The sequence below is a fragment of the Bombina bombina genome, chromosome 4, assembly GCF_027579735.1.
Source record: "Bombina bombina isolate aBomBom1 chromosome 4, aBomBom1.pri, whole genome shotgun sequence".
NCBI classification, from domain to species: Eukaryota; Metazoa; Chordata; class Amphibia; order Anura; family Bombinatoridae; genus Bombina; species Bombina bombina.
Genome location: NC_069502.1, coordinates 482,863,387 through 482,890,789, shown reverse-complemented (window position 1 = coordinate 482,890,789; position 27,403 = coordinate 482,863,387). Strand labels below are relative to the sequence as shown.

General features: G+C 40.8%; 1 protein-coding gene across 1 annotated transcript in view; it reads right to left on the bottom strand.

The window, feature by feature from the left end:
* The window catches only part of FBXO9 (F-box protein 9), a 128,196-nt gene that overhangs the window by 7,471 nt on the left and 93,322 nt on the right, over positions 1–27,403 (bottom strand). The window contains exons 11-12 of the mRNA XM_053710381.1: positions 22,880–22,973; positions 21,750–21,904 (exon numbers count right to left, since the gene is read on the bottom strand). Coding sequence (XP_053566356.1) covers positions 21,750–21,904; positions 22,880–22,973 — 249 coding nt within the window. The remainder of the gene's footprint in view (positions 1–21,749; positions 21,905–22,879; positions 22,974–27,403) is intronic.

Sequence of the window (27,403 nt, the reverse complement as noted above, 5' to 3'; positions counted from 1 at the left end):
GCGTTCAATTTCCATACCTTCAAATTTAGCGATTTGAGATCCTGATGGAAAAACGGCCCTTGAGACAGAGGGTCTGGCCTTAAAGGAAGTGGCCAAGGTTGGCAACTGGACATCCGGACAAGATCCGCATACCAAAACCTGTGAAGCCATGCTGGTGCCATCAGAAACACATGCGATTGTCCATTATGATCTTGGAGATCACCCTTGGAAGAAGAACTAGAGGCTGGGAAAAATATAAGCAGGTTGGTAAAACCAAGGAACTGCTAACGCATCCACCATCTCAGCCTGAGGATCCCTGGACCTGGAAAGGTACCTGGGAAGTTTCTTATTTAGATGGGAAGCCATCAGATCTATTTCTAAAAGACCCCACATCTGTACAATCTGACAAAATACATCTGGATGGAGAGACCCCGGATGTAAAGTCTGACGGCTAAGATAATCCGCTTCCCAACTGTCTACACCTGGGATATATATCACAGAAATTACACAGGAGTTGGATTCTGCCCAAGAAAGTATCCGAGATACTTCTTTCATAGCTAAGGGACTGCGAGTCCCACCGTGATGATTGACATATGCCACAGTTGTGACATTGTCTGAAAACAAATGAATGGTTCTCTCTTTAATAGAGGCCAAGCCTGAAGAGTCCTGAAAATAACCCAGAGTTCTAAAATATTGATTGGTAACCTCGCCTCTTGAGTATTCCAAAACCATTGTGCTGTCAGAGACCCCCAAACAGCTCCTCAATCTGAACGACTTGCATCTGTCGAGACTACAGTACAGAAAGGATGAACAAAAGAGGCACTTTGAACAATACGATGATGGTCTAACCACCAAGTCAGAGAGAGTTGAGTATTGGGATTTAAGAATATCAATTGTGATATTAGAGTATAATCCCTGCACCATTGATTCAGCATACAAAGCTGCAGAGGTCTCATATGAAAACGAGCAAAGGGGATCGTGTACGATGCTGCAGTCATGAGACCTAAAACCATGCACATAGCCACTGAAGGGAATGATCGAGACTAAAGGTTTAGACAGGATGAAACCAACTACAAACGTCTCTTGTCTGTTAGAGACAGAGTCATGGACACTGAATCTATCTGGAAACCTAAAAAGGTGACCCTTGTCTGAGGAATCAAGAAACTCTTTGGTAAATTGATCCTCCAACCATCTCTTTGAAGAAACAACACTAGTTGATTTGTGTGAGATTCTGCTAAATGAAAAGATTGAGCCAGTACCAAGATATCTTCCAAGTAAGGAAACACCACAATACCCTGCTCTCTGATTACAGATAGAAGGGCACCGAGAACCATCAAAAAGATTCTTGGAGCTGTCGCTAGGCCAAATGGAAGAGCGACAAATTTGTAATGCTTGTCTAGAAAAAAGAATCTCAGAAACCGATAGTGGTCTGGATGAATCGGAATGTGAAGATATGCATCCTGTAAGTCTATTGTGGACATATAATGACCTTGCTGAACAAAAAAGGCAGAATAGTCCTTATAGTCACCATCTTGAAAGTTGGGACCCTTCAGATCCAGAACTGGTCTGAATGAATTTTCCTTCTTTGGGAAAATGAATAGATTGGAATAAAAACCCAGACCCTGTTCCTGAAGTGGAACTGGTACAATTACCCCTGAAAGCTTCAGATCTGAAACACACTTCAGAAAGGCCTGAGCTTTCACAGGATTTGTTGGAACGTGAGAGAGAAAGAATCTTCTCAAAGGAGGTCTTATTCTGAAACCTATTTGATACCCCTGAGAGAAAATGTTCTGAATCCAATGATTGTGAACGGAATCTGCCCAAATGTTTTGAAATAATTTAAATCTGCCCCCCACCAGTAGAACTGGATTGAGGGCCACACCTTCATGCAGTCTTGGGGGCTGGCTTTGGTTTCTTATAAGGCTTGGATTTATTCCAACTCGAAGATGGCTTCCAATTGGAACCAGAGTCCTTAGGGGAAGGAGTGGTTTTCTGTTCTCTATTCTGACGAAAGGAACAAAAACGATAAAAAGCTTTAGATTTATCTTGGGGCAAAAAACTCCCTTTCCCCCAGTAATAGTGGAAATAATAGAATCCAACTGAGAACCAAATAAATTATTACTCTGGAATGATAGAGATAGTAATCTAGATTTAGATACCATGTCAGCATTCCATGATTTGAGCTATAAAGTTCTTCTAGCTAAAATAGCTAAAGATATAGGCCCCTATTTATTAAAGGTCTTGCGGACCTGATCCGACAGTGCGGATCAGGTCCGCAAGACCTCGCTAAATGCGGAGAGCAATATGCTCTCCGCATTTAACATTGCACCAGCAGCTCACAAGAGCTGCTGGTGCAACGCCGCCCCCTGCTGACTCGCGGGCCAATCGGCCGCTAGCAGGGGGGGTGTCAATCAACCTGAGCAGGCGGACAGGGTTATGGAGCAGCGGTCTTTAGACCGCTGCTTTATAACTTGTGTTTCTGGCGAGTCTGAAGACTCGCCAGAAACACGGCCCTTCAAGCTACGTACGGAGCTTGATAAATATGGGCCATTGATTTAATATCAATCTTGATGATATTAAAAATAGCATCACAGATAAAATTATTAGCATGCTGAAGCAAACGAACAATGCTAGACAAATCAGGATCTGCTTCCTGTTGTGCTAAGCTATCCAACCAAAAAGTTGATGCAGCCGCAACAACAGCCATAGAAATGGCAGGCCTGAGAATATAGCCAGAATGTAAAAAAACTTTCCTTTGATAAGATTCAATTTTCCTATCTAAAGGATCCTTAAAAGAAGTACTATCTTCCGTAGGAATAGTAGTACGCTTGGCAAGAGTAAAAATAGCCTAAAACTCTAATTTAGCCACTGGCAAAGGGTACAACTTTTTAAACCTAGAAGGAAGAACAAAAGAAGCAGCAGGCTTAGTCCATTCCTTAGCAATCACATCAGAAATAGCATCAGGAACAGGGAAAACCTCAGGAGTAATCACAGGAGGTTTATAAACAGAATGTAAACGTTTACTGGATTTGATATCAAGAGGACCAGATTCCTCAATATCCAAAGTAACCAACACTTCTTTCAACAAAGAACGAAGATACTCAATCTTAAAAAGATAAGTTGATTTATCAATGTCAATGTCTGAAGTAGGATCTTCTGAGCCAGAGAGATCCTCACCAGAGGAGGATATTTCAGTATGTTGTCGGTCATTACAAAATTCATCAGTTTAATGAGAAGTTTTAAAAGACCTTTTACGTTTATTAGAAGGCAGAATAGCAGACATAGCCTTCTGTATTGCATGAGCAATATATTTTTTTATATCAACAGGGATATCATGTACATTAGATACTGTACTAGTACTAATAGAAACATTTTTTGCATGCAAAAGCTTATCATGACAACTGTTACATACAACAGCTGGAGATATAATCTCAGCTGGTTTACAACAGATACACTTAGCTTTGGTAGAACTGTGTTCAGGCAGCATGGTTCCTACAGTAGCTTCTGAGACAGGATCAGATCGGGACAGCTTGAAAAATGTAAAAGAAAAAATAACATTTAAACAATAATATCCATTTTCCTCATATAGCAGTTTCAGGAATGGTAAAAAATACAAATGCTAATATAGGCAAAAAAGCAAACAGCATAGCCCTCTGAGCATAAAGAAGGCAAGGAGCATATAGGAAGTGGGGTAAAATAAAACCTTTTTTTTGGCACCAATTATGACACACAACGCAAAAAGAAGTTAAAAAAATATTTTGGTGCCAACAAACATCCGGAAATGACGCAATTCTCGTCATAACAGACGCAACTTTGCGCCAAACAACCTGGCGTCAACTAAAACGCAGGAAATTACGAACTTGCATCAAAGACGCACATTTGCTGCAAAAAAATTCACGCCACAAGACTGACGCAATAAATAACAGCATTTTGCGACCTTGCAAGCCTAATTTTGCCCGCAAAATTTAAAGAAAAACAAGTCAAATTGGAAAAGAAGACTATACCCCAAGTTAGAAAAATAACTTCCTAAAACATGATTCCCATACTGAAACTGTTAGACTGCAAAGAGAAATATACATAGACCTGACTCATAGCAAATATAAGTAAATACATATATTTAAAACTTTATATAAATTCTTAAAGCGCCAAACATAGCTAAGAGTGTCTTAACAGTGATACATACTTACCGAAAGACACCCATCCACATATAGCAGACAGTCAAACCAGTACTGAAAACTATCAGCAGAGGTAATGATATAAGAGTATATCGTCGATCTGAAAAGGGAGGTAGGAGATGAATCCCTACGACCGATAACAGAGAACCCTTGAAAAGATGTCCCGTTAGAGAAACCATATAAATCAATAGGCAATACTCTCTTCACATCCCTCTGACAAACACTGTACTCTAAGAGGAACTGAGCTTCAATCTGCTTAGAAGCGCTTATCACAGAAGAAAAAAAATCAAGCACAAACTTACTTCACCACCTCCATAGGAGGCAAACTTTGTATAGGCATTTTGAGGTTTGGGAAACTTTGCCCCTCCTGGTAGAAAACATAATTTATGTAAGAACTTACCTGATAAATTAATTTCTTTCATATTGGCAAGAGTCCATGATCTAGTGAGGTATGGGATATACAATCCTACCAGGAGGGGCAAAGTTTCCCAAACCTCAAAATGCCTATAAATACACCCCTCACCACACCCACAATTCAGTTTAACGAATAGCCAAGTAATGGGGTGATAAAGAAAGGAGTAAAAAGCATCAACAAAGGAATTTGGAAATAATTGTGCTTTATACAAAAAATCATAACCACCATAAAAAGGGTGGGCCTCATGGACTCTTGCTAATATGAAAGAAATGAATTTATCAGGTAAGTTCTTACATAAATTATGTTTTCTTTCATGTAATTGGCAAGAGTCCCTGAGCTAGTGACGTATGGGATAGTAATAGCCAAGATGTGGAACTCCACACTTTATGAGAAGTTTTAAAAGACCTTTTACGTTTATTAGAAGGCGGGATGGCAGACAAAGCCTTCTGAATCGCATCAGCAATAAAATCTTTTATATTCACAGGTATATCATCTACATTAGATGTTGAAGGAACAACAGGCATTGTACTATTACTGATGGACACATTATCTGCATGTAAAAGCTTATCATGACAACTATTACATACCACAGCTGGAGATATAATCTCCACAAATTTACAACAAATGCACTTAGCTTTGGTAGAACGAATATCAGGCAGCAGGGTTCCAACAGTGGTTTCTGAGACAGGATCAGATTGAGAGATCTTGCAAATGTAATAGAAAAAACAACATATAAAGCAAAATTATCAATTTCCTTATATGGCAGTTTCAGGAATGGGAAAAAAATGCAAACAGCATAGCCCTCTGATATAGAAAAGGCAAGAGGCATATAGGAATGGGGTTTTAAATAATGAAATTATTTGGCGCCAAGTATGACACACAACGCAAACTGAAAATTTTTGGTGCTAACCTTGTGCAAGCAACTCGGCGTCAACTAAGACACCGGAAATGACGAATTTGTGTCATCGGACGTACCTTCGCGCCAAAAAAGTTCATGTGCCAATAATGACGCAATAAACCTTGGCATTTTGCATCCTTGCAAGCCTAATTTTGCCCTTGAAATTTTATGAAAAAGCAGTCAATTTAAAAAAAGACTATACCCCAGGTAAGAATAATATTATCCTAAATATGATTTTCTCCCAAAAATGAAACTGATAGTCTGCAAAAGGAAATATACATAAACCTGACTTATGGCAAATATAAGTACACTACATATATTTAGAACTTAAGTCTTAAGTAATGAAAACATACTTACCGAAAGACACCCATCCACATATAGCAGATAGCCAAACAAGCACTGAAACAGTTATCAGTAGAGGTAATGGAATATTAGAATATATCGTCAATCTGAATACGGGAGGTAGGAGATGAATCTACGACCGATAACAGAGAACCTATGAAATAGATCTCCCGCGAGGAAAACCATTGCATTCAATAGGTGATACTCCCTTCACAACCCTCTGACATTCACTGTACTCTGAGAGGAATCAGGCTTCAAAATGCTGAGAAGCGCATATCAACATAGAAATCTTAGCACAAACTTACTTCACCACCTCCATAGGAGGCAAAGTGTGTAAAACTGAATTGTTGGTGTGGTGAGGGGTGTATTTATAGGCATTTTGAGGTTTGGGAAACTTTTCCCCTCCTGGTAGGATTGTATATCCCATACGTCACTAGCTCATGGACTCTTGCCAATTACATAAAAGAAATATTTAAAGTACACTGTCCCTTTAAGGCTCATGGAGGTCCCTGCCGCAATATCATACCAACTTGTACCAAGCAAGAGATAGAACATGGCAGGTGTTAAAACAAGAAACTGGGCATGTAAATTATTTCTTCAATATAAAGGCACCAACTGGAAAACTCATATGAATTTGACTATGAGAGAATCTGTTAAATCTGGATAACGTGGGCGCAACATAATTAAAGTCTGACTTTTTCAAGCAATTTGAACAAATGCAAAGAACAAATGTTATTAATAAAATTATTAGAGCTAAAATAATCCCCCATTTATAGAAAAAAGGACACAAATTGCATACAGTTTACAGAAGGCCTCTTTAACGAAATGTAGAATTCTCAATGCTCTACATAGAGTTTTGCCAGTCAGGTGGCAATGTAATATTTAGCAATATTATAACATTTTCTGTTATTTATAAAAGGGACACTCAAGTCAAAATTAAACTTGACACTCAAGTCAAAATTAAACTTGACACTCAAGTCAAAATTAAACTTTTATGATACAGAAAAGCACACAAATGTTAATCAACTTTCCAATTAACTCCCATTATCTAAATGTACACAATATTTTTATGTGAACACTTTCTGAGGGACCACCTCCTACTGATCATGTGCAAAGTTCACAGAATATACGTCTATGCATTTTGTGATTGGCTTATGGTTGTCACATGATGCAGTGTGAGGGAAAATAGGACTGTAAAAATTGGCAGAAAGAAATCTACTACTCATTCAAAATTCAAACTGGGAGCTTTTGTATTGCCTATTTATTATGCATTTACTGATGATGCAATTCTCCTGTATTTAGTGGACCTTTAAGCTATCCAAAGCACAAATCAATTGCATAATTTAACATATATTGATCCAATGATATTTGTGGTGTGTGTGTGTGTGTGTGTGGGGGGGGGGGGATACAAAATGTTAGCTTAATATTGGCTTAAATGTTGCCTGGTGGTCAGTAAAATCAGCCAGGTGGTGTGCCAATTAAACAGGTCCTGGGATAACACTACTTTATGTACAATTTATTTAGCAAAAGTAACAGAATTTATGCTTACCTGATAAATTACTTTCTCCAACAGTGTGTCCGGTCCACGGCGTCATCCTTACTTGTGGGATATTCTCTTCCCCAACAGGAAATGGCAAAGAGCCCAGCAAAGCTGGTCATATGATCCCTCCTAGGCTCCGCCTACCCCAGTCATTCGACCGACGTACAGGAGGAAATATGCATAGGAGAAACCATATGATACCGTGGTGACTGTAGTTAGAGAAAATAATTCATCAGACCTGATTAAAAAAACCAGGGCGGGCCGTATACCGGACACACCGTTGGAGAAAGTAATTTATCAGGTAAGCATAAATTCTGTTTTCTCCAACATAGGTGTGTCCGGTCCACGGCGTCATCCTTACTTGTGGGAACCAATACCAAAGGCTTTAGGACACGGATGAAGGGAGGGAGCAAATCAGGTCACCTAAATGGAAGGCACCACGGCTTTCAAAACCTTTCTCCCAAAAATAGCCTCTGAAGAAGCAAAAGTATCAAATTTGTAAAATTTGGCAAAAGTGTGCAGTGAAGACCAAGTCGCTGCCTTACATATCTGGTCAACAGAAGCTTCGTTCTTGAAGGCCCATGTGGAAGCCACAGCCCTAGTGGAGTGAGCTGTGATTCTTTCAGGAGGCTGCCGTCCGGCAGTCTCATAAGCCAAACGGATAATGCTTTTAAGCCAAAAAGAAAGAGAGGTAGAAGTTGCTTTTTGACCTCTCCTTTTACCAGAATAAACAACAAACAAAGAAGAAGTTTGTCTGAAATCTTTAGTGGCCTCTAAATAGAATTTTAGAGCACGGACTACGTCCAAATTGTGTAACAAACGTTCCTTCTTTGAAACTGGATTCGGGCACAAAGAAGGTACAACTATCTCCTGGTTAATATTCTTGTTGGAAACAACTTTCGGAAGAAAACCAGGCTTAGTACGCAAAACCACCTTATCTGCATGGAACACCAGATAGGGTGGAGAACACTGCAGAGCAGATAACTCTGAAACTCTTCTAGCAGAAGAAATTGCAACTTTCCAAGATAATAACTTAATATCTACGGAATGTAAGGGTTCAAACGGAACCCCTTGAAGAACTGAAAGAACTAGATTGAGACTCCAGGGAGGAGTCAAAGGTCTGTAAACAGGCTTGATTCTAACCAGAGCCTGAACAAACGCCTGAACGTCTGGCACAGCTGCCAGCCTTTTGTGAAGTAAAACAGATAACGCAGAAATCTGTCCCTTCAGAGAACTTGCAGATAATCCCTTCTCCAAACCCTCTTGTAGAAAGGATAAAATCCTAGGAATTTTTATCTTGTTCCATGGGAATCCTTTAGATTCACACCAATAGATATATTTTTTCCATATCTTATGGTAAATCTTTCTAGTTACAGGCTTTCTAGCCTGAATAAGAGTATCTATTACAGAATCTGAAAACCCACGCTTTGATAAAATCAAGCGTTCAATCTCCAAGCAGTCAGTTGGAGAGAAACCAGATTCGGATGTTCGAATGGACCTTGAACAAGAAGGTCCTGTCTCAAAGGTAGCTTCCATGGTGGAGCCGATGACATATTCACCAGGTCTGCATACCAAGTCCTGCGTGGCCACGCAGGAGCTATCAAGATCACCGAAGCCCTCTCCTGGTTGATCCTGGCTACCAGCCTGGGAATGAGAGGAAACGGTGGGAAAACATAAGCTAGGTTGAAGGTCCAAGGTGCTACTAGTGCATCTACTAGAGTCGCCTTGGGATCCCTGGATCTGGACCCGTAACAAGGAACCTTGAAGTTCTGGCGAGACGCCATCAGATCCATGTCTGGAATGCCCCATAATTGAGTTATTTGGGCAAAGATTTCCGGGTGGAGTTCCCACTCCCCCGGATGGAATGTCTGACGACTCAGAAAATCCGCTTCCCAATTTTCCACTCCTGGGATGTGGATTGCAGACAAGTGGCAGGAGTGATCCTCCGCCCATTGAATTATCTTGGTCACTTCCTCCATCGCCAGGGAACTCCTTGTTCCCCCCTGATGGTTGATATAAGCAACTGTCGTCATGTTGTCTGATTGAAACCTTATGAATTTGGCCTTTGCTAGATGAGGCCAAGCTTTGAGAGCATTGAATATCGCTCTCAGTTCCAGAATGTTTATCGGGAGAAGAGATTCTTCCCGAGACCATAGACCCTGAGCTTTCAGGGGTTCCCAGACCGCGCCCCAGCCCACCAGACTGGCGTCGGTCGTGACAATGACCCACTCTGGTCTGCGGAAGCTCATTCCCTGTGACAGATTGTCCAGGATTAGCCACCAACGGAGTGAATCTCTGGTCCTTTGATCTACTTGAATCGTCGGAGACAAGTCTGTATAATCCCCATTCCACTGTCTGAGCATGCACAGTTGTAATGGTCTTAGATGAATTCGTGCAAAAGGAACTATGTCCATTGCTGCAACCATCAATCCTATTACTTCCATGCACTGCGCTATGGAAGGACGAAGAACAGAATGAAGAACTTGACAAGAGCTTAGAAGTTTTGATTTTCTGACCTCTGTCAGAAAAATTCTCATTTCTAAGGAGTCTATTATTGTTCCCAAGAAGGGAACTCTTGTTGACGGGGAAAGAGAACTTTTTTCTATGTTTACTTTCCATCCGTGAGATCTGAGAAAGGCTAGGACGATGTCCGTATGAGCCTTTGCCTTTGACAGAGACGACGCTTGAATCAGGATGTCGTCCAAGTACGGTACTACTGCAATGCCCCTTGGTCTTAGAACCGCTAGAAGGGACCCTAGTACCTTTGTGAAAATTCTCGGAGCAGTGGCTAACCCGAATGGAAGTGCCACAAACTGGTAATGCTTGTCCAGAAAAGCGAACCTTAGGAACTGATGATGTTCCTTGTGGATGGGAATATGGAGGTACGCATCCTTTAAATCCACCGTGGTCATGAATTGACCTTCCTGGATGGTAGGAAGGATCGTTCGAATGGTTTCCATTTTGAACGATGGGACCCTGAGAAATTTGTTTAGGATCTTGAGATCTAGAATTGGTCTGAACGTTCCCTCTTTTTTGGGAACTATGAACAGGTTGGAGTAAAACCCCATCCCTTGTTCTCTTATTGGAACTGGATGAATTACTCCCATCCTTAACAGGTCTTCTACACAATGTAAGAATGCCTGTCTTTTTATTTGGTTTGAAGATAATTGAGACCTGTGGAACCTTCCCCTTGGGGGTAGTTCCTTGAATTCCAGGAGATAACCTTGAGAAACTATTTCTAGTGCCCAAGGATCCTGAACATCTCTTGCCCAGGCCTGAGCAAAGAGAGAAAGTCTGCCCCCCACCAGATCCGGTCCCGGATCGGGGGCCATCCCTTCATGCTGTTTTGGTAGCAGTGGCAGGCTTCTTGGCCTGCTTACCCTTGTTCCAGCCTTGCATCGGTCTCCAGGCTGGTTTGGGTTGAGAAGTATTACCCTCTTGCTTAGAGGATGTAGAAGTAGAGGCTGGTCAGTTTCTGCGAAAGGGACGAAAATTAGGCTTATTTCTAGCCTTAAAAGACCTATCCTGAGGAAGGGCGTGGCCCTTTCCTCCGGTGATGTCTGAAATAATCTCTTTCAAATCGGGCCCAAACAGTGTTTTGCCCTTGAAAGGGATGTTAAGTAATTTTGTCTTGGAAGACACATCCGCTGACCAAGACTTCAGCCAGAGCGCTCTGCGCGCCACGATAGCAAACCCTGAATTTTTCGCCGCTAATCTCGCTAATTGCAAAGCGGCATCTAGAATAAAAGAGTTAGCCAATTTAAGTGCATGAACTCTGCCCATAATCTCCTCATACGAAGATTCTTTATCGAGCGACTTTTCTAGTTCTTCGAACCAGAAACACGCTGCCGTAGTGACAGGAACAATGCATGAAATTGGTTGAAGAAGGTAACCTTGCTGAACAAACATTTTTTTAAGCAAACCCTCTAATTTTTTATCCATAGGATCTTTAAAAGCACAACTATCTTCTATGGGAATAGTAGTGCGTTTGTTTAGAGTAGAGACCGCCCCCTCGACCTTAGGGACTGTCTGCCATAAGTCCTTTCTGGGGTCGACTATAGGAAATAATTTCTTAAATATAGGGGGAGGCACAAATGGTATGCCGGGCCTTTCCCATTCCTTGTTTACTATATCCGCCACCCGCTTGGGTATAGGAAAAACATCGGGGGGCACCGGAACCTCTAGGAACTTATCCATCTTACATAATTTCTCTGGAATGACCAAATTGTCACAATCATCCAGAGTAGATAATACCTCCTTAAGCAGAGCGCGGAGATGTTCTAATTTAAATGTTACAACATCAGGTTCAGCTTGTTGAGAAATTTTCCCTGAATCTGAAATTTCTCCCTCAGACAAAACCTCCCTCCTGGCCCCTTCAGATTGGTGTGAGGGTATGTCAGAAGCGTTATCATCAGCGTCCTCTTGCTCTTCAGTGTTTAAAACAGAGCAATCGCGCTTTCTTTGATAAGTAGGCATTTTAGATAAAATATTTGCAATAGAATTATCCATAACAGCCGTTAATTGTTGCATAGTAATAAGTATTGGCGCACTAGATGTACTAGGGGCCTCTTGTGTGGGCAAAACTGGTGTAGACACAGAAGGGGGTGATGCAGTACCATGCTTACTCCCCTCATCTGAAGAATCATCTTGGGCACTATTATTATCTGTGGCATCATTGTCCCTACTTTGTTTGGACACCATGTAACAATTATCACATATATTTAAATGGGGAGACACATTGGCTTTCATACATATAGAACATCGTTTATCTGATGGTTCAGACATGTTAAACAGGCTTAAACTTGTCAACAAAGCACAAAAAACGTTTTAAAATAAAACCGTTACTGTCACTTTAAATTTTAAACAGAACACACTTTATTACTGAATATGCGAAAAAGTATGAAGCAATTGTTCAAAATTCACCAAAATTTCACCACAGTGTCTTAAAGCCTTAAAAGTATTGCACACCAAATTTGAAAGCTTTAACCCTTAAAATAACGGAACCGGAGCCGTTTTTACATTTAACCCCTATACAGTCCCAGGAATCTGCTTTGCTGAGACCCAACCAAGCCCAGAGGGGAATACGATACCAAATGACGATTTCTGTAAGCTTTTTCAGTGTATCTTAGCTCCTCACACATGCATCTGCATGCCTTGCCTTCCAAAAACAACTGCGCATTAGTGGCGCGAAAATGAGGCTCTGCCTATGACTAGAGAAAGGCCCCCATCTGAAAAAGGTGTTCATACAGTGCCTGCCGTTTTTAAACAACAATCCCCAAGATTATAATAATTATAAAGCGCTATAATCTGTCAAATATGCTTAGCAAGTAATCGTTTTAGCCCAGAAAAATGTCTACCAGTTTTTTAAGCCCTTATAAAGCCTTTATTCTCATACTTAATCTAAGAAAATGGCTTACCGGTCCCCATAGGGAAAATGACAGCCTTCCAGCATTACCAAGTCGTGTTAGAAATGTGGCCATCATACCTCAGGCAGAAAAGTCTGCCAACTGCTTCCCCCAACTGAAGTTACTTCATCTCAACAGTCCTGTGTGGAAACAGCAATCGATTTTAGTAACGTTTGCTAAAATCATCTTCCTCTCACAAACAGAAATCTTCTTCTCTTTTCTGTTTCAGAGTAAATAGTACATACCAGCACTATTTTAAAATAACAAACACTTGATTGAAGAATAAAAACTACCTTTAAACACCAAAAAACTCTTAGCCATCTCCGTGGAGATGTTGCCTGTGCAACGGCAAAGAGAATGACTGGGGTAGGCGGAGCCTAGGAGGGATCATATGACCAGCTTTGCTGGGCTCTTTGCCATTTCCTGTTGGGGAAGAGAATATCCCACAAGTAAGGATGACGCCGTGGACCGGACACACCTATGTTGGAGAAAATTTATTTTAGGGCTTGAAAATAATTACTACCCTTGAAAGACCTTCTAGAATATTGTAAGAGTGACTTCATCTGTATCAAGCATTTGAAAGTGAGATTGGTGCTCTTGAGAGCTCAGCATCAACAACCTTTTCATTTTTGGCTCGATCTAACGATCTCTGCTCTAGTTAGAATATATAACAAATCTCATTAGTGTTGCGAGGTCCCTCAGGAGTTGCGAGGTCCCTCAGGAAATTTAGAAAAGCAAAATTTAGCTTGAGGGTTCTGGGTATGAAGGAGAGATATATATGTATTGAAATACAATTCTTGAAAAAAATACCCAAGCTGTGGAGTCCACATGTAATGATGGAAGGGAGAAAGAGGCAGGGCAGCTGGAAGGGAGGTTGTAATAGTGCAGTCTTGCCAACGGCAGCAAGACCCGTGCTATTACGGGCCAAAAAAACGTTAAGGACCAGTGAAGTACAGGGAACGTTGTGGTCGTTAAGAGGTTAATCACTGGACCATTAAAAGAATGCCACCTGAAGCCAAAACAGAAAACCTTCCAAATCTAAAATTACAGACGGTCGCACTCTTTGATCCAAGATATTAACCTGGCAGAACTGTTGGGGAAAAAAATTAAGCCAGTTGAAATGACAATGGAGCTGTTAAAGCATCGACTGACTTCGCTTGAGGATCTCCAGATCTTGCAAAATATCTGGGAAGTTTGTTCTTCAAACAAGAAGCCATCAGGTCTATTTCTGGAAGACCCCATCAATCTACTATCTGATTGAACACTTTACTCTACTCTTGGGATATGGATGGCAGAGAGATTATGCAAAGACTCTTTTCAGCCCAAGATAAGATTCAAGAGACTTCTTTCATTAGTAATAAACTGCATGATCTCCCTTGTACAATATGTTTGCCACTGCTGTGACATATCAAGAGTGCTATAAAACTACAATGGGAGTGCACAATCGGCTCTCTAGTGGCGGGAACTTTTTTTTCTCAAGTCCCTCTAAGCCGATACCTCTAAGAAGCAGGAGCACCATTAAAGAAATAGGAGCGTGCAATAGCAGCAAACACCGGCTCCCCCTCAGAAGAGAGCGATGGCGATGCACACTGTATAAAAAAAAGTCAAAGAAGCTGTACCTGAAGAAAAATTAACTATAAAAAGCAATTGAGCACCAATACTAAAAGTAACAGCCACATTAAAAAAAAATGTAAATGCACAAAAAGGACATGAAAAACAACAAATTAACTATGTAAAGCCAAACCTACTGCCCTATTAATGACTGGTGTTAGTAGTCTGCATTACTAAAGTCCCCTGGAAACGACGTGGCATTATTAAATGCACCTGCTGATAGCCTGTGGGCTACATGAGTGCTAAGAAACTAATTTTACCTGTCAAGCACCCAAACCACTGTGCACACCAGCTGTAGATTTACTCTTTTCCAGTTGTAGAAAGCCCATCCAGCGCTGAGCATATTACAGCAGAGGAATGAAATAAGGAGTATATCGGTGACCCAAAAGGTGTAGGCTAGGGACCAGTACCTGCGACACCTGTGGCAAGTCTGTGATTAACTCCTTACCTGGGAGCAATTGTGTCACTGCCCCATACACCAATCTTCCCAAGTTCCCTCTGTCTCTGAATTACAGCTCTGTGAGGGAGAAAATGGACCTCAATCAGTCTGAGGACCCTTTTCACCAGAGAATCTGGAGCAACTTAATTCTTCACCCACCTCCTGGAAGGCAAAGATTTATTACTGGCATACCAGTGAGATGGGAGGGATGCAGTACTCTTGAAAGTTTTGGGGAATCTCTGCCTCCTCCTAGTGGCCTGGAAGTGAATCCCATGTGTAATGGATCGTGGACTCTCACCACCTAATGGGGGGGCACCAAAAATTTTGCAAGATTGTCTCCATACTGGCGAGTTTTTGATCAGCAGGCCCTTATTCTTTTATTTATATTCACCCCACACATGTGACTAAAATGAGGCCACTAAAAAGTATTTTGACATGTATAAATATTTTACTATATTTTTATTATGTTCTCTCTAAAAATAAACTATTTTAAAATTAAGATAACAAATTTTGATTTTTGAAAAGCCAGATGACAGTGCTGAAAAAAACAGAATTTATGTTTACCTGATAAATTACTTTCTCCAACGGTGTGTCCGGTCCACGGCGTCATCCTTACTTGTGGGATATTCTCTTCCCCAACAGGAAATGGCAAAGAGCCCAGCAAAGCTGGTCACATGATCCCTCCTAGGCTCCGCCTACCCCAGTCATTCGACCGACGTTAAGGAGGAATATTTGCATAGGAGAAACCATATGGTACCGTGGTGACTGTAGTTAAAGAAAATAAATTATCAGACCTGATTAAAAAAAAACCAGGGCGGGCCGTGGACCGGACACACCGTTGGAGAAAGTAATTTATCAGGTAAACATAAATTCTGTTTTCTCCAACATAGGTGTGTCCGGTCCACGGCGTCATCCTTACTTGTGGGAACCAATACCAAAGCTTTAGGACATGGATGAAGGGAGGGAGCAAATCAGGTCACCTAAATGGAAGGCACCACGGCTTGCAAAACCTTTCTCCCAAAAATAGCCTCAGAAGAAGCAAAAGTATCAAACTTGTAAAATTTGGTAAAAGTGTGCAGTGAAGACCAAGTCGCTGCCCTACATATCTGATCAACAGAAGCCTCGTTCTTGAAGGCCCATGTGGAAGCCACAGCCCTAGTGGAATGAGCTGTGATTCTTTCGGGAGGCTGCCGTCCGGCAGTCTCGTAAGCCAATCTGATGATGCTTTTAATCCAAAAAGAGAGAGAGGTAGAAGTTGCTTTTTGACCTCTCCTTTTACCGGAATAAACAACAAACAAGGAAGATGTTTGTCTAAAATCCTTTGTAGCATCTAAATAGAATTTTAGAGCGCGAACAACATCCAAATTGTGCAACAAACGTTCCTTCTTCGAAACTGGTTTCGGACACAGAGAAGGTACGATAATCTCCTGGTTAATGTTTTTGTTAGAAACAACTTTTGGAAGAAAACCAGGTTTAGTACGTAAAACCACCTTATCTGCATGGAACACCAGATAAGGAGGAGAACACTGCAGAGCAGATAATTCTGAAACTCTTCTAGCAGAAGAAATTGCAACTAAAAACAAAACTTTCCAAGATAATAACTTAATATCAACGGAATGCAAGGGTTCAAACGGAACCCCCTGAAGAACTGAAAGAACTAAATTGAGACTCCAAGGAGGAGTCAAAGGTTTGTAAACAGGCTTAATTCTAACCAGAGCCTGAACAAAAGCTTGAACATCTGGCACAGCGGCCAGCTTTTTGTGAAGTAACACAGACAAGGCAGAAATCTGTCCCTTCAGGGAACTTGCAGATAAACCTTTTTCCAATCCTTCTTGAAGGAAGGATAGAATCTTAGGAATCTTAACCTTGTCCCAAGGGAATCCTTTAGATTCACACCAAATTTTGTGGTAAATCTTTCTAGTTACAGGCTTTCTGGCCTGAACAAGAGTATCGATAACAGGATCTGAGAACCCTCGCTTCGATAAGATCAAGCGTTCAATCTCCAAGCAGTCAGCTGGAGTGAAACCAGATTCGGATGTTCGAACGGACCCTGAACAAGAAGGTCTCGTCTCAAAGGTAGCTTCCAAGGTGGAGCCGATGACATATTCACCAGATCTGCATACCAAGTCCTGCGTGGCCACGCAGGAGCTATCAAGATCACCGACGCCCTCTCCTGATTGATCCTGGCTACCAGCCTGGGGATGAGAGGAAACGGCGGGAACACATAAGCTAGTTTGAAGGTCCAAGGTGCTACTAGTGCATCCACTAGAGCCGCCTTGGGATCCCTGGATCTGGACCCGTAGCAAGGAACTTTGAAGTTCTGACGAGAGGCCATCAGATCCATGTCTGGAATGCCCCACAGCTGAGTGACTTGGGCAAAGATTTCCGGATGGAGTTCCCACTCCCCCGGATGCAATGTCTGACGACTCAGAAAATCCGCTTCCCAATTTTCCACTCCTGGGATGTGGATAGCAGACAGGTGGCAGGAGTGAAACTCCGCCCATAGAATGATTTTGGTCACTTCTTCCATCGCCAGGGAACTCCTTGTTCCCCCCTGATGGTTGATGTACGCAACAGTTGTCATGTTGTCTGATTGAAACCGTATGAACTTGGCCGTCGCTAGCTGAGGCCAAGCCTTGAGAGCATTGAATATCGCTCTCAGTTCCAGAATATTTATCGGTAGAAGAGATTCTTCCCGAGACCAAAGACCCTGAGCTTTCAGGGATCCCCAGACCGCGCCCCAGCCCATCAGACTGGCGTCGGTCGTGACAATGACCCACTCTGGTCTGCGGAATGTCATCCCTCGTGACAGGTTGTCCAGGGACAGCCACCAACGGAGTGAGTCTCTGGTCCTCTGATTTACTTGTATCTTCGGAGACAAGTCTGTATAGTCCCCATTCCACTGACTGAGCATGCACAGTTGTAATGGTCTTAGATGAATGCGTGCAAAAGGAACTATGTCCATTGCCGCTACCATCAACCCGATCACTTCCATGCACTGAGCTATGGAAGGAAGAGGAACGGAATGAAGTATCCGACAAGAGTCTAGAAGTTTTGTTTTTCTGGCCTCTGTCAGAAAAATCCTCATTTCTAAGGAGTCTATTATGGTTCCCAAGAAGGGAACCCTTGTTGACGGAGATAGAGAACTCTTTTCCACGTTCACTTTCCATCCGTGAGATCTGAGAAAGGCCAGGACAATGTCCGTGTGAGCCTTTGCTTGAGGAAGGGACGACGCTTGAATCAGAATGTCGTCCAAGTAAGGTACTACAGCAATGCCCCTTGGTCTTAGCACAGCTAGAAGGGACCCTAGTACCTTTGTGAAAATCCTTGGAGCAGTGGCTAATCCGAAAGGAAGCGCCACGAACTGGTAATGTTTGTCCAGGAATGCGAACCTCAGGAACCGATGATGTTCCTTGTGGATAGGAATATGTAGATACGCATCCTTTAAATCCACCGTGGTCATGAATTGACCTTCCTGGATGGAAGGAAGAATTGTTCGAATGGTTTCCATCTTGAACGATGGAACCTTGAGAAACTTGTTTAAGATCTTGAGATCTAAGATTGGTCTGAACGTTCCCTCTTTCTTGGGAACTATAAACAGATTGGAGTAGAACCCCATCCCTTGTTCTCTTAATGGAACAGGATGAATCACTCCCATTTTTAACAGGTCTTCTACACAATGTAAGAATGCCTGTCTTTTTATGTGGTCTGAAGACAACTGAGACCTGTGGAACCTCCCCCTTGGGGGAAGTCCCTTGAATTCCAGAAGATAACCTTGGGAGACTATTTCTAGCGCCCAAGGATCCAGAACATCTCTTGCCCAAGCCTGAGCGAAGAGAGAGAGTCTGCCCCCCACCAGATCCGGTCCCGGATCGGGGGCCAACATTTCATGCTGTCTTGGTAGCAGTGGCAGGTTTCTTGGCCTGCTTTCCCTTGTTCCAGCCTTGCATTGGTCTCCAAGCTGGCTTGGCTTGAGAAGAATTACCCTCTTGCTTAGAGGACGTAGCACTTTGGGCTGGTCCGTTTCTACGAAAGGGACGAAAATTAGGTTTATTTTTTGCCTTGAAAGGCCGATCCTGAGGAAGGGCGTGGCCCTTACCCCCAGTGATATCAGAGATAATCTCTTTCAAGTCAGGGCCAAACAGCGTTTTCCCCTTGAAAGGAATGTTAAGTAGCTTGTTCTTGGAAGACGCATCAGCCGACCAAGATTTCAACCAAAGCGCTCTGCGCGCCACAATAGCAAACCCAGAATTCTTAGCCGCTAACCTAGCCAATTGCAAAGTGGCGTCTAGGGTGAAAGAATTAGCCAATTTGAGAGCATTGATTCTGTCCATAATCTCCTCAAAAGGAGGAGAATCACTATCGACCGCCTTTATCAGCTCATCGAACCAGAAACATGCGGCTGTAGCGACAGGGACAATGCATGAAATTGGTTGTAGAAGGTAACCCTGCTGAACAAACATCTTTTTAAGCAAACCTTCTAATTTTTTATCCATAGGATCTTTGAAAGCACAACTATCCTCTATGGGTATAGTGGTGCGTTTGTTTAAAGTGGAAACCGCTCCCTCGACCTTGGGGACTGTCTGCCATAAGTCCTTTCTGGGGTCGACCATAGGAAACAATTTTTTAAATATGGGGGGAGGGACGAAAGGAATACCGGGCCTTTCCCATTCTTTATTAACAATGTCCGCCACCCGCTTGGGTATAGGAAAAGCTTCTGGGAGCCCCGGCACCTCTAGGAACTTGTCCATTTTACATAGTTTCTCTGGGATGACCAACTTGTCACAATCATCCAGAGTGGATAATACCTCCTTAAGCAGAATGCGGAGATGTTCCAACTTAAATTTAAATGCAATCACATCAGGTTCAGCTTGTTGAGAAATGTTCCCTGAATCAGTAATTTCTCCCTCAGACAAAACCTCCCTGGCCCCATCAGACTGGGTTAGGGGCCCTTCAGAAATATAATTATCAGCGTCGTCATGCTCTTCAGTATCTAAAACAGAGCAGTCGCGCTTACGCTGATAAGTGTTCATTTTGGCTAAAATGTTTTTGACAGAATTATCCATTACAGCCGTTAATTGTTGCATAGTAAGGAGTATTGGCGCGCTAGATGTACTAGGGGCCTCCTGAGTGGGCAAGACTCGTGTAGACGAAGGAGGGAATGATGCAGTACCATGCTTACTCCCCTCACTTGAGGAATCATCTTGGGCATCATTGTCATTGTCACATAAATCACATTTATTTAAATGAATAGGAATTCTGGCTTCCCCACATTCAGAACACAGTCTATCTGGTAGTTCAGACATGTTAAACAGGCATAAACTTGATAACAAAGTACAAAAAACGTTTTAAAATAAAACCGTTACTGTCACTTTAAATTTTAAACTGAACACACTTTATTACTGCAATTGCGAAAAAACATGAAGGAATTGTTCAAAATTCACCAAATTTTCACCACAGTGTCTTAAAGCCTTAAAAGTATTGCACACCAAATTTGGAAGCTTTAACCCTTAAAATAACGGAACCGGAACCGTTTTGAACTTTAACCCCTTTACAGTCCCTGGTATCTGCTTTGCTGAGACCCAACCAAGCCCCAAGGGGAATACGATACCAAATGACGCCTTCAGAAAGTCTTTTCTAAGTATCAGAGCTCCTCTCACATGCGACTGCATGCCATGCCTCTCAAAAACAAGTGTGCAACACCGGCGCGAAAATGAGGCTCTGCCTATGCTTTGGGAAAGCCCCTAAAGAATAAGGTGTCTAAAACAGTGCCTGCCGATATTATTATATCAAAATACCCAGATAAAATGATTCCTCAAGGCTAAATATGTGTTAATAATCAATCGATTTAGCCCAGAAAAAGTCTACAGTCTTAATAAGCCCTTTTTGAAGCCCTTATTTACGATCGTAATAAACATGGCTTACCGGATCCCATAGGGAAAATGACAGCTTCCAGCATTACATCGTCTTGTTAGAATGTGTCATACCTCAAGCAGCAAGAGACTGCTCACTGTTCCCCCAACTGAAGTTAATTGCTCTCAACAGTCCTGTGTGGAACAGCCATGGATTTTAGTGACGGTTGCTAAAATCATTTTCCTCATACAAACAGAAATCTTCATCTCTTTTCTGTTTCTGAGTAAATAGTACATACCAGCACTATTTCAAAATAACAAACTCTTGATTGAATAATAAAAACTACAGTTGAACACTAAAAAACTCTAAGCCATCTCCGTGGAGATGTTGCCTGTACAACGGCAAAGAGAATGACTGGGGTAGGCGGAGCCTAGGAGGGATCATGTGACCAGCTTTGCTGGGCTCTTTGCCATTTCCTGTTGGGGAAGAGAATATCCCACAAGTAAGGATGACGCCGTGGACCGGACACACCTATGTTGGAGAAACCTGCTTTAATTTGTGAGACCTCTGGAAACTTGCTTATATGAAGTTATCATGTCATCAAATAAAGCATATTTACAGCAGTTTTGGTCTGATACGACGCATTTGTTAAAAGTTTTACGCCAAAATTACTTTTATATTGTTTTATTGTACTTTTTTTACTTTACTTTTTTCATGTAAAATATCAACTAAAGCTAAAAAACAAGTAGATAAATAATCTAAAAAAGAGTCAGGATATGAAATATATTCACCTCATTTTGAACAAGATGCAGTCCTGGTAATCACCTTTCATTTACTATAGGCACCATTTTGCATTTAGCAAGAGACGCTTGTATTTGGAAGTGGTCACTTACATGCAGATGACTGGTAAATGTGTAGTATAAGAAATAATTCTAAATATCAAACAAACATACTAAAACGTATTGTATTACAGTATAAATAGCAATTGATCCACAAACATTAGTATGTCATTTTTAAGGTAAATGCATTTTAGCACTCAATGCAAAACAAACTGTGTTGTGTTTGGGGAAAATCACTTTTCTTTGATCTCACCTGTAAGTAATATGACAAGAATGATGAATCCAAACCAGTTTGTTGAATCTATAGCGCCCACTTGAGCACAGCTGCAGTCCCACTTGGAAGCTGCGATCAGTTTCTTGCACTGGGGGGCGGCGAATATAACGATACCTTTGGTATTCAACTGGTTTCTGTGTGTAAAATATACTGGCATAATTAGCCAATATTAATGGTGTATTGCATAGATTATCATTAAATACATTTATGTTAAATTAAGCAATTCATTTGTGCTTTGGATAGCAGAAAAAGTTATAATGCTACAAAGTATTACACCGCTCATAATACCACCCAGCTGTGGAGAACACAAAATAGCACTTTTAATTGACTGGGAAAAATCTAGTGATGCATACTATGACAGTGCCATGTGTCAGGTCACTGAGCTCTTCAGTACAACCCATGGTACTGCCAATGTTTTTCTATAGAGATTTCATGGCTATGTTCAGGTATTTCGGCCACACACATTGCTTACAGATGCATAAAATCCATAACTCAATAATTAGTAGGGGTGTCCACATACTTTTGGCCATATAGTTTTTGTTACAGTTAGTATAAATTGGAGGAGAGACGTCCTCAAATGTGGGTATAGTGACACGCAACAGATCAATGCACAGCAAATCTGTACATCCCTCCATAGTAAAGCCGATTCCATTGTGTTTCACTAGGAAGAGTTATTTCTTCAATCTTGGAAAAAGAAATATAGTTCTGCTGGTTTATCAATCCAAGAATTGATTTATAATCAAAATGCATTATATGACTTAAACATATCATATGTAATTATTGCTGGTTGTTTTTCTGGTTATGTCCTGATCTTATCAGGAGTTATTACATTCTAATTATAATACTCATATTACACTGTGTTATACTGTTTTTATTATGAAGAAAAGTAAAATAAAGTTATTTATATTGCTTAAACTGTATATATAAACCAGTAGAATCACACCATTTTGTTTCTGAATTTCATGGCTATAGTTTGTTTAGGAGCGCACAAATTAATATATAAACCAGATTTTCTGTATTAAAATTAGACCCTGAATGTTCACTTCAGCTAAACATTATTGCTTAGTTATAAAAAAAAATCTGGAGCAAAGCAAATTAGGTACATATACCTCTTCCTTCTTATTGGTCATGACTGCAAAAACTTTGGTTAAGTTGTCTGTATCCTGAGACAGACGGTAATGTCCAAGCAGCATTGAATCACCTCTACAATTTGAAAAGAAGAATTAGAGACAATTAACTAAAGATAGAATTGCCAATAATTAGTATACATTAGTTTTGTATGCTTGTAGCAAAATAAGACTGAAAGTATTTTGTTTAGTAGCAAATAAAACTGTAGTAACTAAAGTTTAAAGCAGTGGTTCCCAAAGTGGGTGGCACTGCCTTCTGGGGGGCGGTGGGATTCCCGAGGGGGGCACAAATAGGCATAAGAGGTGGAATGGGGGTACTGGGATTACTATAGAAGGCGTAAGTAGGAAAGAGGTGGAAGAGAATTCTAGTAGGCCACTCCAATTATAATAATCATTTGTTGTGCTGTAACCCCTTAAGGACCATGTATATCGCTGCAGTCCTGGGCTTCTCTCTGCCGTGATCTCGCTAAAAATAGCGAGATTGCACTATTTCTGCAGAAATAGATTTGCAGAGTTGTGGCCCTCTCTGCATAGGACAGAGGTGGTGCAAAAAAAAAAAAAAAAAAGCAAAGAACATGTAAACATTTGGTATTTCTAAACAAAATGTTAAAACTATTTAGCATGGGAGTTTTTTGGTGGTTGTAGATGCGCAAGAGATTTTGGGGGTCAAAGTTAGAAAAAGTGTGTTTTTTTCAGTTTTTTCATCATATTTTATAATTTTTTTATAGTAAATTATAAGATATGATGAAAATAATGGTATCTTTAGAAAGTCTATTTAATGGCGACAAAAACGGTATATAATATGTGTGGGTACAGTAAATGAGTATGCAGAAAATTACAGCTAAACACAAACACAGCAGAAATGTAAACATAGTGCTGTGGTCACTAAGGGGTTAAGGCTCCTGCTAAGTGACATGAAACCAGAGATTAGGAAAATGGTATCACTTCATCAAGCCAATCCATCGGATTAATAGTTTTTGAAGTAACCACTAAATGTGATTTAGAAGCCTCTTGAACAGTGACTATCAACTTTAAAATGCTGGAATCAGAAAATAAAGATAATACAATTTTAATAACTTTAACCCCTTAGTGACCAGACCGTTTTCAAATTTTCTTACCGTTAGGGACCAGGGCTATTTTTTACATTTCTGCTGTGTTTGTGTTTAGCTGTAATTTTCCTCTTAGTCATTTACTGTACCCACACACATAATATACAGTTTTTCTCGCCATTAAATAAACTTTCTAAAGATACCATTATTTTCATCATATCATAATTTACTATACCATTTTTTATAAAATATGATTAAAAAAAAACAAACAAAAAAAAACCACACATCTGCTAACTTTGACCCCCAAAATCTGTTACACATCTACAACCACCAAAAAACTAAATTGAAGCTTACCTGATAAATTTATTTCTTGACACGGTGAGTCCACAGATCATCATCAATTACTGTTGGGAATATCACTCCTGGCCAGCAGGAGGAGGCAAAGAGTACCACAGCAGAGCTGTTAAAGGGCCACTGTAAGTAAATATTTTCTATGCCTGTTACTAACTAACTATCCCAAATACGCTTTTTATCAATAGCATTTCATTAACATATGTCTACCGTATATCAGAAATCTTGTCTGCAAATGTAATTGTTTTCCAAACCCACTCCATGGGTATCCTTTGCTCTGTACCAATCCGTTTACAATACCTAGGTTTCAAAATGACGCTTTAAACACAAAGTTATTGGTTTAAGTATTTTGAACACTCAGTGCTGAAAATAGTGGGCAGGATAACGTGACATCATCGGCGAATAAAAGATATAACTTTTAGAACGTTATGAAACTTCGTTTTGGAGAAAATATAGGTCAGTAGGTTTTAATTAATGTTTATTAACTTTAATATGTTAGTTGTTTAGCTTAAAAATTATAACAGAAAGTAATCCTTTAAGTATAACCTCCCTATCCACAATCCCACAGTCATTCGACCAAAGGGAAAGGAGAGAAAGGAAGCAACACAAGGTGCAGAGGTGCCTGAGGTCTATATAACAAAAATTGTCTGAAAAACAGGGCGGGCCATGGACTCAACGTGTCAAGAAATAAATACATTTATCAGGTAAGCATGAATTTTGTTTTTTTTCTAAAGACACAATGAATCCACGGATCATCATCAATTACTGTTGGGAATCAATACCCAAGCTAGAGGACACAGATGGATTAGGGAGGGCAAGACAGGTAACCTAAACAGAAGGCACCACCGCTTGAAGAACCTTTCCCCCAAAAGAAGCCTCAACCGAGGCGAAAGCATCAAATTTATAAAACTTTGAAAAAGTGTGAAGAGCGAACCAAGTTGCAGTGTTTTCAAATCTATTCCAAAGAAGGAAACCTAACTTAAAGGGACACTGAACCCAATTTTTTTCTTTTGTGATTCAGACAGAGCATGCAATTTTAAGCAACTTTGTAATTTACTCCTATTATAAATTGTTCTTCGTTCTCTTGCTATCTTTATTTGAAAAAGAAGGCATCTAAGCTTTTTTGTTTCAGACCTCTGGACAGCACTTTTTTTATTGGTGGATGAATTTATCCACCAATCAGCAAAAACAACCCAGGTTGTTCACCAAAAATGGGCCGGCATCTAAACTTACATTCTTGCATTTCAAATAAAGATACCAAGAGAATAAAGAAAATTTGATAATAGGAGTAAATTAAAAAGTTGCTTAAAATTGCATGCTCTATCACGAAAGAAAAAATTTGGGTTCAGTGTCCCTTTAACACGCAGAACCACCTTATCTGAATGAAAGATAAGATAAGGGGAACCACATTGCAACGCCGAGCGTTCAGAGAGACTCTTCGAGCAGAAGAAATTGCAACAAGAAACAGTACTTTCCAAGATAACATCTTCATATCTAAAGAATGCATAGGCTCAAACGGAGCTTGTTGAAGAACCTTTAAGAACGAGGTTAAGACTCCAGGGAGAAGTAACAGGTTTAAACACAGGCCTGATACTGACCAAGGCCTGACAGAAGGATTGCACATCTGGCACATCCGCCAGACGTTTATGCAATAATATATAGACAAGGCAGATATTTGACCCTTCAAAGTACTTGCAGACAAACCCTTCTCCAGACCTTCCTGGAGAAAAGACAAAACCCTAGGAATCCTGACTCTACTCCACGAGAACCCCTTGGATTCACACCAATACAGATATTTGCGCCATATCTTATGGTAAATCCTTCTAGTCACAGGATTACAAGCTTGGATCAAGGTCTCAATGACTGCCTCCGAAAAAACGTGCTTAGATAAAATTAAGCGTTCAATCTCCAAGCAGTCAGCTTCATAGAAACGAGATTTGGATGAAGGAAGGGTCCTTAAAGTAGAAGGTCCTTCCTCATTGGAAGTCTCCAAGGTGGAAGAGATGACATCTCCCCCAGATCTGCATACCAGATCATGCGAGGCCACGCAGGTGCAATGAGAATCACTGATGCCCTCTTCTGTTTGATTCGAGCAATTACTCGTGGAAGGAGAGCTAACGGAGGAAATAGTTATGCTAGACTGAATTTCCAAGGACATGAAATAACTGGAGGCACAGCAAAAAGTAGAAAGGTAAAACTTCACTTTTATTTTCTCCTTAAAACATGGTCATAGCATACAAATGTAGCCCATAGCATTCTCGTAAGCAGCTTACGCTTTTCGGCTACAATGCCGTACTCATAGCTTTCTCAATACACCCTCTAAGCTGTGGTATTCTTAAAAAGGGGTTAATAACATCCTATTGGTTCATAGGCTAACGATATGGGCTGTCCAACCTAGGTACAATTTTTAAAGCTGTATTACCTATTTGGATCACAACTTTGCCTAAGGTTGTAAATAAATTGAATATATATCTAGAATTATACTGTTAACCCTACCTAATAGTTTCAGTTTGCTTTTTACCACTTAAAGGAACACAAGAGTATCTACATGTATGTGTGTATATATATATATATATATATATATATATATGCGGACCCTATTGAAATGTTGAACCAATGGTGCCTTTATGTTGGATAGGTGTTCACATATGCGTGAACGTACCTCCCTAGTCTAGATAGACTGCATACACTGTTCTACAATTCATACACATTTTGTGATTAAAAGTTTTGTTCGTAACATAACTTTTAAAGCCTTCCCGGGTTATGAGATGATCACATGCTGTACAGGTAGAGTTACTACACCTATAAACTCCTTCAAACCTTAACCAAGAACTCAGATCTTCCCTTTGTTTTGTTTTTAATTGTGTGGGTGCTAAGATGTTACCCAGTGAGAGGCCCCTTCTGAACGAGCATTTGCAGCCCTGCTGCACTATGTCAGATAGGGAATCATCCGCAGCCAAAAGTTTAAAGTGTTTTTGCACCACCCCACAAATTTTGTGGTACTGATCACTGTAATCTGTGACAAAAAATGCCCCTCTTATGTTTTTAAACTGATCAGGCCCCCTGTTCTTCTTAACTAGGAGGTCTTGTCTCTTGGTGGTTCCCA